Source organism: Eschrichtius robustus, chromosome 16, assembly GCF_028021215.1.
Source record: "Eschrichtius robustus isolate mEscRob2 chromosome 16, mEscRob2.pri, whole genome shotgun sequence".
Taxonomy (NCBI): Eukaryota; Metazoa; Chordata; class Mammalia; order Artiodactyla; family Eschrichtiidae; genus Eschrichtius; species Eschrichtius robustus.
The window spans coordinates 24,292,044-24,306,254 of record NC_090839.1 but is presented as its reverse complement, the minus strand read 5'-3'; the positions used below and the strand labels follow the sequence as shown (position 1 = coordinate 24,306,254).

The window sequence follows — 14,211 nt, the reverse complement described above, 5'->3', positions numbered from 1 at the left end:
GTTTTAATTCTGACCTAGAGATGCAAAGTATAGCAAAATTTTTACCTCATGGTAAAACAAAGGAGTTTGATTGAAGATTTTTGTGGGGGGAAGGAAGAGATGGGAATGGAATTACAGAGGTCTGGAAGGAAATTTCCAGAAAAACTAAAGTACATGTAATTCTTATTTCTACTACCTTTTATAGATATAAAGCTTTTCTGGTTTAGAAACATAGAGTACCTTATTTACAAATTGTTTCTTTTTAATCAAATAATTCCACTAGAAGATGAGAAATCATGGACAAAGAAAAAGAAAAATTGAGAGTGGAGACAATTTCTCATTTCTTTTTCTTCCAATATTTAAGACTAATGAGCAAACAAATATCCTCAGAATAAAAAGGATACCTCCTCACCCTACTTTTTCCAACACTTATAGTGGGCTTCCAGAACCATCTCCTTTCATCAGATATTTACCGGGCACACATTCAGCCAAGGAGCAATGATTGGCACTTTGGAGAATACAAAGAGGGATGCATGTGATCCCGTCCCCCTGGAATTCACCCAGAAGGCAGTCAATACATGAATGACACTGATGCAAAATAGAAACAGTAAAAGCCAGAAGAAGGGTAAAGATAAATTATTAAGGTACTTACAGCTAGGGGAAACCGGGATTGGCTTCCAATTTGAAGTGGAGGGACATGAAGGAATTGGGGCTGGCATGTTAGGGCAATCTAGGTATATGTACCACATGAGAAAAGACGCAAGACATTCAGCTTGGCTGCAGTGAAAAGTATGTGAGGCAAAGATGAAATGTTATGTTCACCGAGTGCTTCCTATGTACCAGACACATGTGTAGAGGTTTCTCATATTTAAGGTTCAAGAAGAGTTGCGGAAATTAGTTTGGAAAGGTAGTCTGGAGTATGATCAGAGGACTTTACAAAGCAAAACGCTAGTTCTGAAAAGCAGAGTAGAATTTTACAAAGAAGTCCAATTCAGCCCACAGCTCCTCCACCTCCTTCCAGGCCCTCTGCACCATTCCATCAAGCAGCTCTGCTACAGAGAGAGCAGGAGACCATGAGCTGACAGGAGGTTCACCCTTATTCAGAAAAGCAGCAAGCAAGAAATCACCTGACATCCTGCTGAAGCCAACTGTCACGCCAGGGACCACTGACAGAGATAAACTTGCCATTTCTTAACTAAAGCCCATCCCCACCCACTCCTACCTTGTCTCCACAGTTTGGAAAGCTTAAACCTGCTTATTGTAAGCCACAAGGTGGAGATGTCTGGCAGGGCAGAACTGAAAGGAAGTTGTTTAGCCAGCCTAAGGTTACCATTAACACTTTGAGCCACTGCCTTGAGCTAATTTTTATGTTTGTTTTTTAAGTTTGGTTGAAATGTCACAAATGGAAAAATTAAGTAAAGCGCTCCAGTTAGCAACAAGACTGGACACACCTGGCTGCAAACCCAGCAAAAGAAAACTTACTTCATTAGTAGGAGAGGTAGAAAGTGAAATTTACATCTGAAATCTGCCTGCACCAGGAGAAAGTGCTGAGGCCAAAGGCGCTGTCTGTTTTTACAGCTGTGTCAAGTCTTAGTTCTCTACTCTTACCAACACTCAGGAGTGAGGCAAGGGCCCAAGGAAAAATGGTCTCCAACCTCTTCAGCTGCAACTCAGCTCACAAAGGTTTTTAAGAACCAGTTAATGAAATAAAACAAGACCAGATGAGGTGATATAATGAACTTTATTTCCACAGCTAATTTATATGTTTAAATCCCAAATAATGTTTTTTTTTAAGTCAGAACACTCTAAATTATTGATGTGATTTTTGTAACCTCAAATTTAACACTTACTTTTTATACCAGCTTCACTGATGATATATGAGGCTGCCATATTTTTCACAATAGTTGGGCTCCTAAAAAGCTGATAAAAAGCAAATTTTTGGAAAGCGAAAATTTTCCCACCAAATGAGACTGGAACTCTAATTTCAAAGGATTTCTTGATCCAAATTTCTAATGTGTTATTAATTCACATTCTCAATCTTCCCCACACAAATCCACTCAAGTAAAGTAATGGCCTCTAAGAATTCTTTGGCATAAGAAAAATCACCACTACATTGATCAGTCTTATAAATTCTACTTTTTATATGAGTTTTCTTAAAGATGTCAAATAACACAGAAATAGATTTGCAAATTACCACCTTCACATCATAGGTTTTCAAAGCTGAAAAGAAACTTGGAAATCATGTAGCTACCCGCCCCCCCAAGTTTTTTTTTTTTTTAACCAAGAAACTGAAGCAAGGGGAAGAGAAAAGACTTGCCAGCCAGGGTCAGAATCAGGCCAGACTGGCTCCCTCTGGCTGCTACTCTTCTCCAGCCACATGCCATTCTTCTCCAGCCTAACCTTCTCACTTCTTTAGGTTGTACAAACGCCAAAGACTGAGGTCCCCTCTACACACACACAGTCACACTCACAACTTAGAAGTGGCTAATATATAATTTTCTTGCCTGTATAAAGGGTGTCTGTTTATAGCATGAGGTTGGAAAGGAAGGAGCAAATCAGTTATAACAGAAACGTAATAATATTAATTCCCCAACTCCTTCAAATCTCTATTATTTTTTATAAATTTATTTATTTATTTATTTATTGGCTGTGTTGGGTCTTCATTGCTGCGTGCGGGGTTTCTCTAGTTGCGGCGAGCGGAGGCTACTCTTCATTGTGGTGCGCAGCCTTCTCACTGTGGTGGCTTCTCTTGTTGCTCGCGGAGCACGGGCTCCAGGTGCGCGGGCTCAGAAGTTGTGGCGCACCAGCTTAGTTGCTCCGCGGCATGTGGGATCTTCCCAGATCAGGGATCGAACCCGTGTCCCCTGCATTGGCAGGCGGATTCTTAACCACTGAGCCACCAGGGAAGTCCCTCTATTATTTTTAAATCATCTTTTATTTATAGTCTTTGTGACTAAACTTGAGCTTGGCATTTCTGTTCACGAAGACAAATTTAAGAGTCTACACTTGGGGAGCATTATGGATCATCTGAAACCCTGCTATTCAACGTGTGGTTGCCCCTCCCCCACCCAGTCCCGCCAGTGGAATTGGCATCACCCAAAGCTTTTTAGAAATGTAGACTCTCTGGTCTCACCAAAAACCTACTGAATCAGAATTTGTATTTTAACAAGATCCCCAGGTGAACTGTAGGCTCATTAAAGTTTGAGAAATGCTGGTCTAACACACTTCTCTATAGGACAGCATCATATGTAGAACAATTGAGATAGAAAAAAATGGTTGGATAAAATGGGAGAAAAAAAAAAGAAAGGCTAATTCCTGCAGGACTGCATTGATGTACACCTGGACCAGAGACTAATAAACCGAGTATGATCTATCTGACAAATAAGTTGGCTTTAAAACAGAATTTCAGAGGCTGAAGTTCAATTTATTCATTCATTCAACAAGTATTTATTTATCCAATGTTTACTGTGTAAACAAAAAACTGGATAAGACAGGTTTCCTGCCTTTATAAAGCATACAGTCAAGTAGAAGGGACATTATAAAGTAACATGGGAGAAGGTTCAAATTGCTGAACCTTGTGATGGAGATATATATATATGTAGGTCCCAAAGGAAATTCGTTTTGGGGGTGGAGGTGGGATAGAGTAAAAGGTTCCTGTGGTCCAGGAATTGACAACCTATGACTCATTAAGCTATTCAGGTTGGGGACAGCTGTGGTCCACATGGCTCTAGTGGTCCCACTTCCAGCAGAGTTTAATCAACAGTGATAAGAAAACAGACTAACTCATAGAAGAACTACTGTGTAACTGCATGGCAGTCAGCCGAGGCTTTGGCTGGCCAGGGGGTATCATTGGTCATCATTAAATGGGATGATTTGAGACTGCCAGCACTACTGTATATCCACTGTGAGCTGCCACAGAGTTGGGTAGTAAGTACTTGAGGGCATGTGGAACACTCAGCTGGATGAATAGCTTGAAGACTGCTGATCCCACTCTGGGCAGCTAAACAGCAGTAAGGTATGACAGTGAGAAAAATGAAGAAGGAAGCAAAGAGTGTAATTACAAAGACAGGTGAATACTGACTCCAAAACAGATGATTATAATGACGAAGATGATGATGACAGCAGCTAAAACTTTGAAATATGCTATCATCTTCTTAGAATGAACAGAAATGCTAATGGTCTGCTGTCCCAGAGAAAGGCATGTAAATGTCAGTGAAGCTATCTAAAGATGAACCCATGTCTACTGTGCTTTCTATATACACATTTCCTCCAAAGTCATGAGAATCTGAAAATACCCTCAATCCAGATTCTCAGTAGGCAACCATCATTTCCATGATTTAGTCTCAAAGACTATAATTTCACACATAGAGTGAGCACATGATACCATCAGACAATAACATAGGAAGTGTGTGAAAATAATTATAGTAGATAAAAGTAAGACATGGGAGATCTCCCACTTAATTCCCATGCAGCATGGAAAGATCTCCAAGATATACTGTTGAGTAAAAAAAAAGTTGCATTTAAGTGCATAGAGGATGATATCATATATGATAAAATATATACACGCAAAACCACGGAACTTTGCGTTGTAATGAAAGAAACCGAGTTAACCCATTTTGTGACCCTGTCTGATGGTTTGGCTTTAGATGCTCCCAAGCTAGGAGGCAATGATATGGGAAAAAACAAGGAACTACAATATACTAAAACACGGTCTAGATACACAAAATACACAATATACACAAAGGAAGAGATTACTATTTATATAACCAACTGTATCCTAATGTTTTGGTTTTGGTTTTCTATTCTGTTATATACATACTACATATTCTCCTTTCTCAGGTTATTAAATATACTAATGTACCTTTTCAGTAGATACCTTGCCAAAGTATTCTAGGTTGTCAGTGATCAAGAAGCTTGTTTTTAAGTTCTTGAGGACAGTGCAGGCCCCATGCCAGGGTCTTTCCATCCAAACTAATTGTGAACTGACACACTGAACTGGTATCAAAGGCAAAGTGTCCTAAAACTGGATTATTATTATTTGATTTTATCTGTTCACCAAATCCATCTCTCCTATCACCATGATTTGGACTTAATAATCCCATCTCCGTACATAGGATGTACTCACATTGACAAATCATGATAATGTGTGCAAATACATAAATAAAGTGTCTGTAGCATGCCAGTCTTCATAGAGGCAGAAGTGACTCTAGGTGAATTACCACTTGACATCAGGCCATTCTAGAACAGATAAAACTTCAACTCAAGTCAGGCAATCCCTCATTGGAGTTTTCCAGGACCAGAATCTGATAGCACTCACTTACCCCCATGATTCTGCCACGCTGCTCAACATCCTCCCACATAAAATGAACTATGATACGACACATGTATTTCCCACTCCGGCCTTCCTGCTTCATTCGGACTAGACACATCCTGGGTGGGAAGAAGACATAAAGAGTTACTGGCTGTTTGCATTTTTCATATCACACATTTCCACTGAAAGTCAGCTCATCTGAGTGATTTTATCAAAGGGCACAGAATCAAAAAACTAGAAGTGATTTAAAAAAATCTTTTATTGAGCTATAACATAGACACTGAAAAGTACATAAATCTTAAGTGTACAGCTTGATGAATTTTTACATATAATATACACCCATGTAAGTACCACTCACATCAAGACATAGATTATTTAGAGCACCTCAGAAGGCTCCCTCATACATGAAAGGGACCACTTTTAGTTGTTTAAAGATAAGTCTGAATCCTTCATTTTACTGATGAAAACAGGAGTTCTAAAGAAGGAAAATGATTTGCCCAACACCACAGAGCAGTCTATAAAGGTGGGTATAGTACTGAGCTGTCCCATATGGAAGCCACTAGCTACATGTGGCTATTGAACAACTTAAATATGGCTAGTTCAAACTGAGATGTGGTATAAGTTTAAGATGTCAAAGATCCAGTTCAGGAAAAAAGAATATAAATATCTCAAATTTTTTGCATTGCTTACATTTTGAAATATTATCAGGTATATTGAGCTAAAGAAAACCTATAATTAAAATTAGTTTCATTTTTTTCTTTTCACTTTTTTAAATGGAGCTACTAGCAACTTTTAAATGTGTGACTTGCATTATATTTCTGTTGGATAGTACCCGTCCAGAATATAGATGACAGAAAGTATTATGATTTCATCTGTATAATTATCAAATTGTTTCCCCCATTAGAATGTAAGTTCCATTGAAGGCAGACATCAAGTCTGGGTTTTTTTGGGTTTTTTTTAATCATTGTATATCTAGGGCTTAAGTATAGTATGCACTCAATATATATTTTCTGAATAAATAAATGAATAAAACATCTCAGGGCCAAGTTTAGGGCTCTTTCCCCTATACCACATTGCCTCTAATCAGTCCAGAATGCCCCTCTGCTTAAGACCTTACATAAGAATGTAAGAATTATATTATGTTTTATTAATTAATAAATACAATATTATATTTAATTATACATAAGAATATAAACAGGGTCACCAACTTTCCAAGCTAGTTCCTAATCTCATTCTTATGACCATACGTATTTCTATTATCTCTTGTTAAATAGTTATTAAGCAGCTACAATAGGACTACTCACCTAAAAGACAACTCCTACTATAATTATGGAGTATTCAGTCTAAACCGACAATTCTAGCTCCATACACAATTAATCCTGCCCATTTAAATCTACTAGCAATAGTAAGGTCCAATGGAATGATTCCAGCCTGGCCTGCCTCAACATCTCTGTTAATGACTAAGATGGAGAAAAGAAAACGTACTTATCAAATTTGTAGATTGCAAGAAGCTGGGCAGGAAGACAAATATGTTGGATGACCCAACCATGAACCAAAAATACTTCAACAGACTGTTTCAATGGGCTAAATCTAACAGGGATAAATCTAAGGTCCTGCACTTGGGTCTAAAAGAACAGCTGTAGAGGTGCAGGATTGGTGAGTCATGCCCACCTATGTGTGAAAAAAGCCTTACAGGCTTACGTTGACAGTATACACTGAAGGGGAGTCAAGAAGATGATATGGTTGCCCCCCAAATTAATGTGATTTTAGAAACAGTAATGCAAATATAATATCTTCATGTACAACGTGAGATTTCTGTTCTATTCAGCACACGTCAGACTCTACTTGGAATACTGTCGACAGTTTTGAACATTATATTTTAAGAGACAAGAGGAAGAGTTGTAAGGTCAGAAGATATTTAACCTGGAGAAAAACAGGACAGTTGCCTTAAATATTGCAGAAAAGTGATTAGACTGTTTATCCAAAAGGTAGAATCAGAACTAATGGGTGGGTCACAGAGGGAGAAAAACTACTCAACATTGAATGTTGAAAGTAAAAACTTTCTAATAGGGGAGTTTCTGAAGATTTGAATAATGTAACGGATGACCTCAAAAAGTAGAGAATTTGCAACTCAGCTATCTATCTGACGGAAGGCTGACTTACACGATCTCTAAAGTCCCTTCCAACCTCGGGATTTGCTGATGCTGTGATTCTAAATTTGTAACCTCTGAACCCAGTTAGTGCCTAAGAAATAACACTTTGTGACAATAAAAACAGGTCATGGAAAAAGACTTGGCCACTTTATATGATACAGAGCATATTCCAAGGCAGAAACAAACCGGGGAAAGTTCAACAGTCCTTTTTCATAAGATTTTTCTTAAAGTTAACCAAAGTTAGCCTCTCCACCTGAAAAGACGCTGTGTGTTTTGATGCTTAAGTGTCGTCAGAGGCCAATTCATCAACAGCAATAGTGAGGTAATGGAATTCTTCATTTATATGAAAATTCTGTAGCTTGTTAATACACCTGCCCTCTGAGGTTTAAAAGGCACAGACTTTCTCAGACCATAAACTTACTAACTATATCAACATGGAGTGAAGTGTTTTTTGTTTCAGAGCAGTTTGTTTTATAGCGCTTACAGTCAAATGGTTATCTGGGTTGAAAAGGTAAAGCAAATTGAAGATACTTTCAAGATGCTGACTGACACTAAATTCACTCAATGGACATAAATTGAGTTCCTACTGTGTGGAGATTAGAGTGATGGTTAACAAGAGCCCAGCTTCCAAGGAGCAGTTAGTCTCCTTAGGGGAGACAAGAGCCCTAAGAGAGAACGCAGTAAGTACCCGTCCAAGAGGAACACAAAGTGCAATGGAGTTTGAGAGGATTACTCTTGGCTGAGTGGGATCAGGGAAAGCTTCATGGAAAATGAAACATTGTACCTGGGGCTTGGAAAGGTGAGCTGCAGTTGGACAGATAAAAGATAAAGAGAATTTCCAGCAGGTGGAACATTATGAGCAAAGACAGGGCCGCGGAAAGCGCAGCACATGGATGGGACAATACCTAGATTTTGTGGAAGGGAAGTATAGGAAACAGAAAAATATGCCAGAAAGGTCATGAAGGGCTTTAAAATGTCATGCTAAAAGTCTGGACTTCACTCAGTAGACAAAGGAGAGCCACTGAATGTTTTTCAGGAAGAAGGGGTGTAATAAGATTAGGGGTGTAATAAGACCTTGGCTTTAAGAACAGATAAGTCTCTCAGAAGTTAACCCTTTCTTTCTTCCCAGCTGGAAACCCTTTCTTTCCAAGGCTGAAAAATGACAAATTTGGTGAATATTTACTTCAGTAGAACTATGGTATTCATAATTGTCTGATCCAGAAATTTAAATTAAGTGTGCATCTACCTTTTGAGAGAAATGCAACAGCAAAGTTTGCTGCAACCTGCACCTAATTTTGCTGATACTAAGAGTTTAAAAAATATAAATTCAAGCCTGATAAATGAAAGAAGGGCAAATTCTAATTATTCCTAAAACACCGTACCTAATTAGTTCAGTAGACAATTGATGACAATTTGAAAACACTATCAAATATAAAGTTCTACAGTAAATTTCATCTCACATAGTTAAAGTTATAAAATCAAAACAATCAGTCTTCTCATCAACAGGAAGTGTACTGAAGATAACCATGAGTTCTACTGGGAAAATAAGATTCTGATCCACAGGGCTGTCCATTCATCCACCATCACCAAACTCAGCTAACTAAAGGCTCAACTTATTTTTGTCCTGAATTTGTGAATCAAATTCTCTAGGTAGTTAAGGACAGAAAAGTCGTCTTGTTGTGAAGAACTTTTGTGTTTGTCCTCTTCAAGGAAAAAGCATAGCTGAAGGCTGGGGCCCACATCTTAGACAGTCAGCTGCCTGGAATGTCCAGATCAAGCTGAAGGTCAATTCTTAGGGTTCCTAACCTTGAAGCCTACAAGTTCAGTCTATTCCTTTCTTTGTTTAGTAAATGTTTTGAATAGATAATACATGCACATGTTAAAAAAAACATTAAGTCCCCTTCCTACCCACATCTCCCAATCACCAGGTTCCTCTCCCTAAGGCAACCACAGTTAGCAGCTTCTTAGGAAACCTTCCACATGTAATCTATATATATACCAACTTAGTGTATATGTACTCTTTTTACATAAATAGTAGCTTCCCTTTTCTCCCCATTTCCCACAATGGTAGCATTCTACTACACTTTTCTTACGTTGAAAAAACAATCTGTTACAGAAGGATGGTGGTGAAGAAATCTCAACTCCAACTCTGTGTTTCATCCACAGATACTACAGTCACCCCAATGAGACCCTTTTTAGGATAATAGAGTTGTAGTAATTTATTTAGCAGTTGTTAGGGTAACATCTGATCTAGGCTGAATTCAGCTTATCTGGCAATTTTTTCCTATTCTAATAAGACTAAGAAATAGGAAGAAAGCAAAAACAACCCTTTAATAGCAAAAATGGACAAGTGCTGCAATTAACAGCTAACACAACTATGTGCCAGGCACTGTGCTAAGTGATTCAGATACATTATTTCATTTAATCCTTACAACAACTATAGGAGGCTGGTATTCTTACTGTCCCCATTTTATAGTTGAGGAAACTGAGTCTTAGAGAAGTAACTTGCCCAGAGTTACAAAACTTAAGTGTCAAAGCTGAGATCTGAACCCTAATAATCTGATCCCAGAGTTATACTGTTTTTCTGCCTCTTTAATGACTAGAACGAACCTTCCAGAATCCATTTACCTTGTTTTTCATTTAATCCTCACAACGGCAATAATTTAAGTTTCAAAACTAGCATCATATTAGAAATAAAATATCAGAAGGGAAAAGACTGGCTAACCTGAGGCAAACACACCTACAACAGCAAAATGTAACTGCTGGCAGACTAAAAGGAAAGAACCTAAAAATGTATTTAAAACAAACACAACAGCAGTTCAACAGGGAGGCTATAGCTACGAGTACAACTCAAAGAAGGCAGTCTGGCAAAATACAGTTAAGAGTTACCAGAACCGGGACTTCCCTGGTGGTCCAGTGGTTAAGACTCCGTGCTCCGAATGCATGGGGACCTGGTTCGATCCCTGGTCAGGGAACTAGATCCGGCACGCAGCAACTAAGACCCAGCACAGCCAAATAAATAAACAAATTTTTTTTTTTTTTTTTTTTTTTAGAGAAAGAGTTATCAGGACCTCCTGATTGATCCAGAATAGGTTAAAGTATGTTGGAAGGTGAAAAGAAAATGAGTAAAACAAGTTCAAAATGGTAAACAAAAAAGATTTGATGGTCCTGGTACCCACTACAAAACAAAGCCAACACGTGTCACAGGCTCTGCCCATACAATATGTTTGAGTCATTAAGTAAACTATTCCACAATTGAGAATACTAGGTTTAAATAAAAGATCAGGACAGCTCTACTTCAATTTACATCATGGATGCATTCCTCATAATAAATGCTTAAATTAAATGTTGAGAGGTCAAGTTACATTTTGCTACTGATTAATTTGCTACTTCATAATTTCAGAGCTGTTCTGGGGGGAAGAGGAAGGGGGAGAGGGGAGACTTCAATGCTAAAACATAATAAAAATTGCCCTTAAGAATGCAAAAGAAACTTTAAAAAGAGACAATATTCCACTCAAACCTAAAACTGCTCTAAAAAATAAAGTCTATTTTTTAGTCTTTTTAGAAAGAGACAATCTAGTAATTTTAAAATTCTTGTATTAAATAATTAATTTAATCATTCATTTAACAAGTATCTATTTAGTACCTACTCCGAGTATAGACTTAATCTATGCATAAACTACTCTCTGTTTAGGAGCAATTCCGGTTGCCCCTCCCGAGTTTGATGATGCTGTTAACCCACAGTTTATTATTGAGGTTTTGAGCTTCACAGTACTATCCTTGTCTCTCAGTGATTCCAGCGCCTCATAAATAATACTGATCTCTTTTACATATAAGGAAAGCAAATAACCCAGTTAGCAAAGTAAAGAAAAAAAGGAGTGTTCAAACCCTAGTCTGATGGTTCTCTAATATCTAAAAGACAGGGGGAAAGGGAAGAAAGACTCATTCACTAGGAGTCTCAAAATATAAAGGGCTAAGATGTAAATTTTGCCTTATGGCAAATAGCAATAATGATTATTACCATTTATTAAGTCCTCTAATATGAGACTTGTCACTGTAAGATGCATTTTCATTCACCACCTCTTTCAATGTACATCACCATCTAAGTATAACTGTCCCCATTTCACAGGAAAGAAAACTGACACTCTGAGGAGGTTAAGTACCTAAAGGTTGCTCAGTGAAGGAGAGGGGAGCTGGAGTGAAGCCTGGGCTCCCCCTCTCTGCCTCAAGCCACAGTGCCTCCCAGGGCAGTGTCAGTATTGACTGCTCCCCCATCCTGTGACAGCACAGCTCCAAGGGCCTCTTCCTGCTAGGTCAGACTCGGAGGAAGACAACAACACTGCCTGCAGAGTTCAAAGGAAGGAGAGTTTCCTAGCCACGCTTTTCTCCTCTCTGCCCAAATCTGGGAGGGAAGAATTCTTGTTATTCCTGACTCTGACCTCCTGCCATGTCCTGGCAGCTCTCAGCATCCTGTCTCACTTGCTCGGCTTGGGCCTTCTGACAATGCCAGTTGTGTTTTGGCCTTGTTTCTCCCTCATGGTAGTTTATAAGCTGCTCAGAGAGGATCTGATTTTGAATTCAATGAAGACCAGTGGGCACTTGGGCAGGTGTGTCACTCTGGCTGCTATGAAGGCATCCCAAAGGGACTTTCACGTAGCTTGTTTCCCTTACTCCGCCACCGGCTGGGGCCAAGAAAGCAGAGCTGACATGGCCACACTCAAGTCTCAGCAGTGTGCTAATGAATGAGTTTATTTATTTGTGAGCTGGCATGCTGACCCTTTCCTGGGGCTGTGTGCATGGCTATCTCCACCTGGTTTCCTAAACTCCCTCCCCACCAAGCCTACCCTTTACGTGGGGAGCATGGGGGCCACAGGACAGTCTGTGGGCAAACAGACAAGTGGGGCAAGGCACTTCCTTAAGCCATCTCACCTGACAGAGAGCCTCCTCCAAGAGCTACACCTGGCCTGTGGCCTGCTTGTCAGATCCACTATAACAAACAAGCTCCTGGGGAGCAGGTACCAGTGCTCTTAGGTTGTGCAATGTTGGTAAAATGATGCTGCACAGGCCTTTGGTTTGGGCAAAAAGCTACGTGTGTGTGTGTGTGTGTGTGTTTAAACAGAGCGACTCTGGCTGGGGGAGGCAGAGAGAGGATGTGCACATGGCCCGGGCTCACCATATACAGCAGGTCTGGAGCTGCTGGAATCCAGCATGAGCTCGAAAGCCCTACAGCTACATCAGAACTGCTGTGGTGGTGTTAAAGAGCCCTCTCGAAAAGGCCAGGAGTGTCTGCCAGGGCGGTTCTCTGGCTGGACTGAGACTGGACCCAGTCTGTTTTCCAACCCCTTCCACCTCCACACTTTACTTCTTTCTCTTCGTGCCCAGAGGCGTCTTCCCTTAGGCTTATAAAAACGTTCCAGTGTTTCCCCATCTTAAAACAAAAAACAAATAACAAAATGCTTCCCCCCTCCATCCTGTTTCTCCCTCTAGTGATCATCCTCTCATCTTTCTTTCTCAGTTGGGACATCTTAAAAAGTAGTTTACAATTAATTCTTCCTCTGCTAATAACTCCTCAAGACCCCATGTCCTCTAGTTCTAGACCCCAGAGGGCCAATGCAACTGCTTTTTTTGACTATCCCCAGGCTGCCTCCCTTCCCCGTGCTCCAAAAGATCTGTATGTCTGCTTATCAAACACGGCCCTTGGCACCCTGTACTATTTTCAGGTTTACTTGTTGCCTCTCCCAGGACACACACAGTGAATGCTAAGAAACACAGTTTCATACAGTTGCTGGTCGGTGGTATGCAGTTCAAATTCAGGGCCACAGACTCCCATCCCACGACCACCGAAAGGGGACACGCACGCAGGAAGCAAAGTGTTGCAGAAGGAGCAGTTCGCAGAGTCAGTTTTGGATTTGAGTCTCGGATCCTCCATTACGGATAAAGAGGCCTGTGAAAAATCCTTTAAAATCGCCAAGATCATCTCCCCATTTGTAAAATGAGGGAGCTGGACTAGATCTGCGGTTTTTAAACTGTGCTCTGAGTTTCCAGGGAGCTACGTAAGGGTCCCTTATCAGTGGGCGTGTTGGGAAGACCTGAAGTGAGCAGGTCATTCCCACTTCTTCAACCCAACTAGCAATCCTTTTATCTATTCATACACTGTGGCTGAGCATAAAAGCTCATCTGTAAAAAGGGCTCTGCTGGTTTCCTAAACTCCCTCCCCACCAATGCTTTTTCTGCCTGCAATGCTTTTTCATCCACTCTTTGACTTGCTAACTTCTACTCATTATTCAGGGGTCAGTTTAAATGTCATCTCTTCAGTGAAGCCCTCCCTGAGTGAGCCACACCCCCTCAACTAAGTTATGTATCCCTCTTCCCCCACAGAGCCCTGTCACTTACTCTCACAGCACCCATCCCAGTTGTATTTTATTAATGACTTCTTTCAGGTCTCTCCCCCACACCCTCAGCCCTATGAGGGCAGGGAACAAATGTGCTGCATACCATAGGTTCAATTAGAAAACAAATGCTGTAACTTTATGGATTTATGTTTAAGAATAAGCAGGTACTTAACTAAGTAATAAATAGTATCACTAATATTAAATATTATTCGTATTAATAAATAATTATCTAATTAGATACTTCAGTAGTTTTAGTTACCAATGAGGAAAGCAACTTAAAGCAACTCAAAGTTAGCCAGACCCATACTTGAATTTCCTCTCTACCATGTACTAACTAGTTCTGTGGCCAAGCTCTCTGACTGCTCTCAGTCTTTGA

At 39.9% G+C, this 14,211-nt stretch overlaps 1 protein-coding gene across 3 annotated transcripts in view; it reads right to left on the bottom strand.

Moving 5' to 3' along the window:
- Nucleotides 1-14,211, bottom strand: part of UQCC1 (ubiquinol-cytochrome c reductase complex assembly factor 1) — a 94,485-nt gene that overhangs the window by 39,763 nt on the left and 40,511 nt on the right. For all 3 annotated transcript variants that reach the window (XM_068565676.1, XM_068565675.1, XM_068565677.1), the window contains one exon: nt 5,301-5,409. In XM_068565676.1, the coding sequence (XP_068421777.1) occupies nt 5,301-5,409 (109 nt within the window). The remainder of the gene's footprint in view (nt 1-5,300; nt 5,410-14,211) is intronic.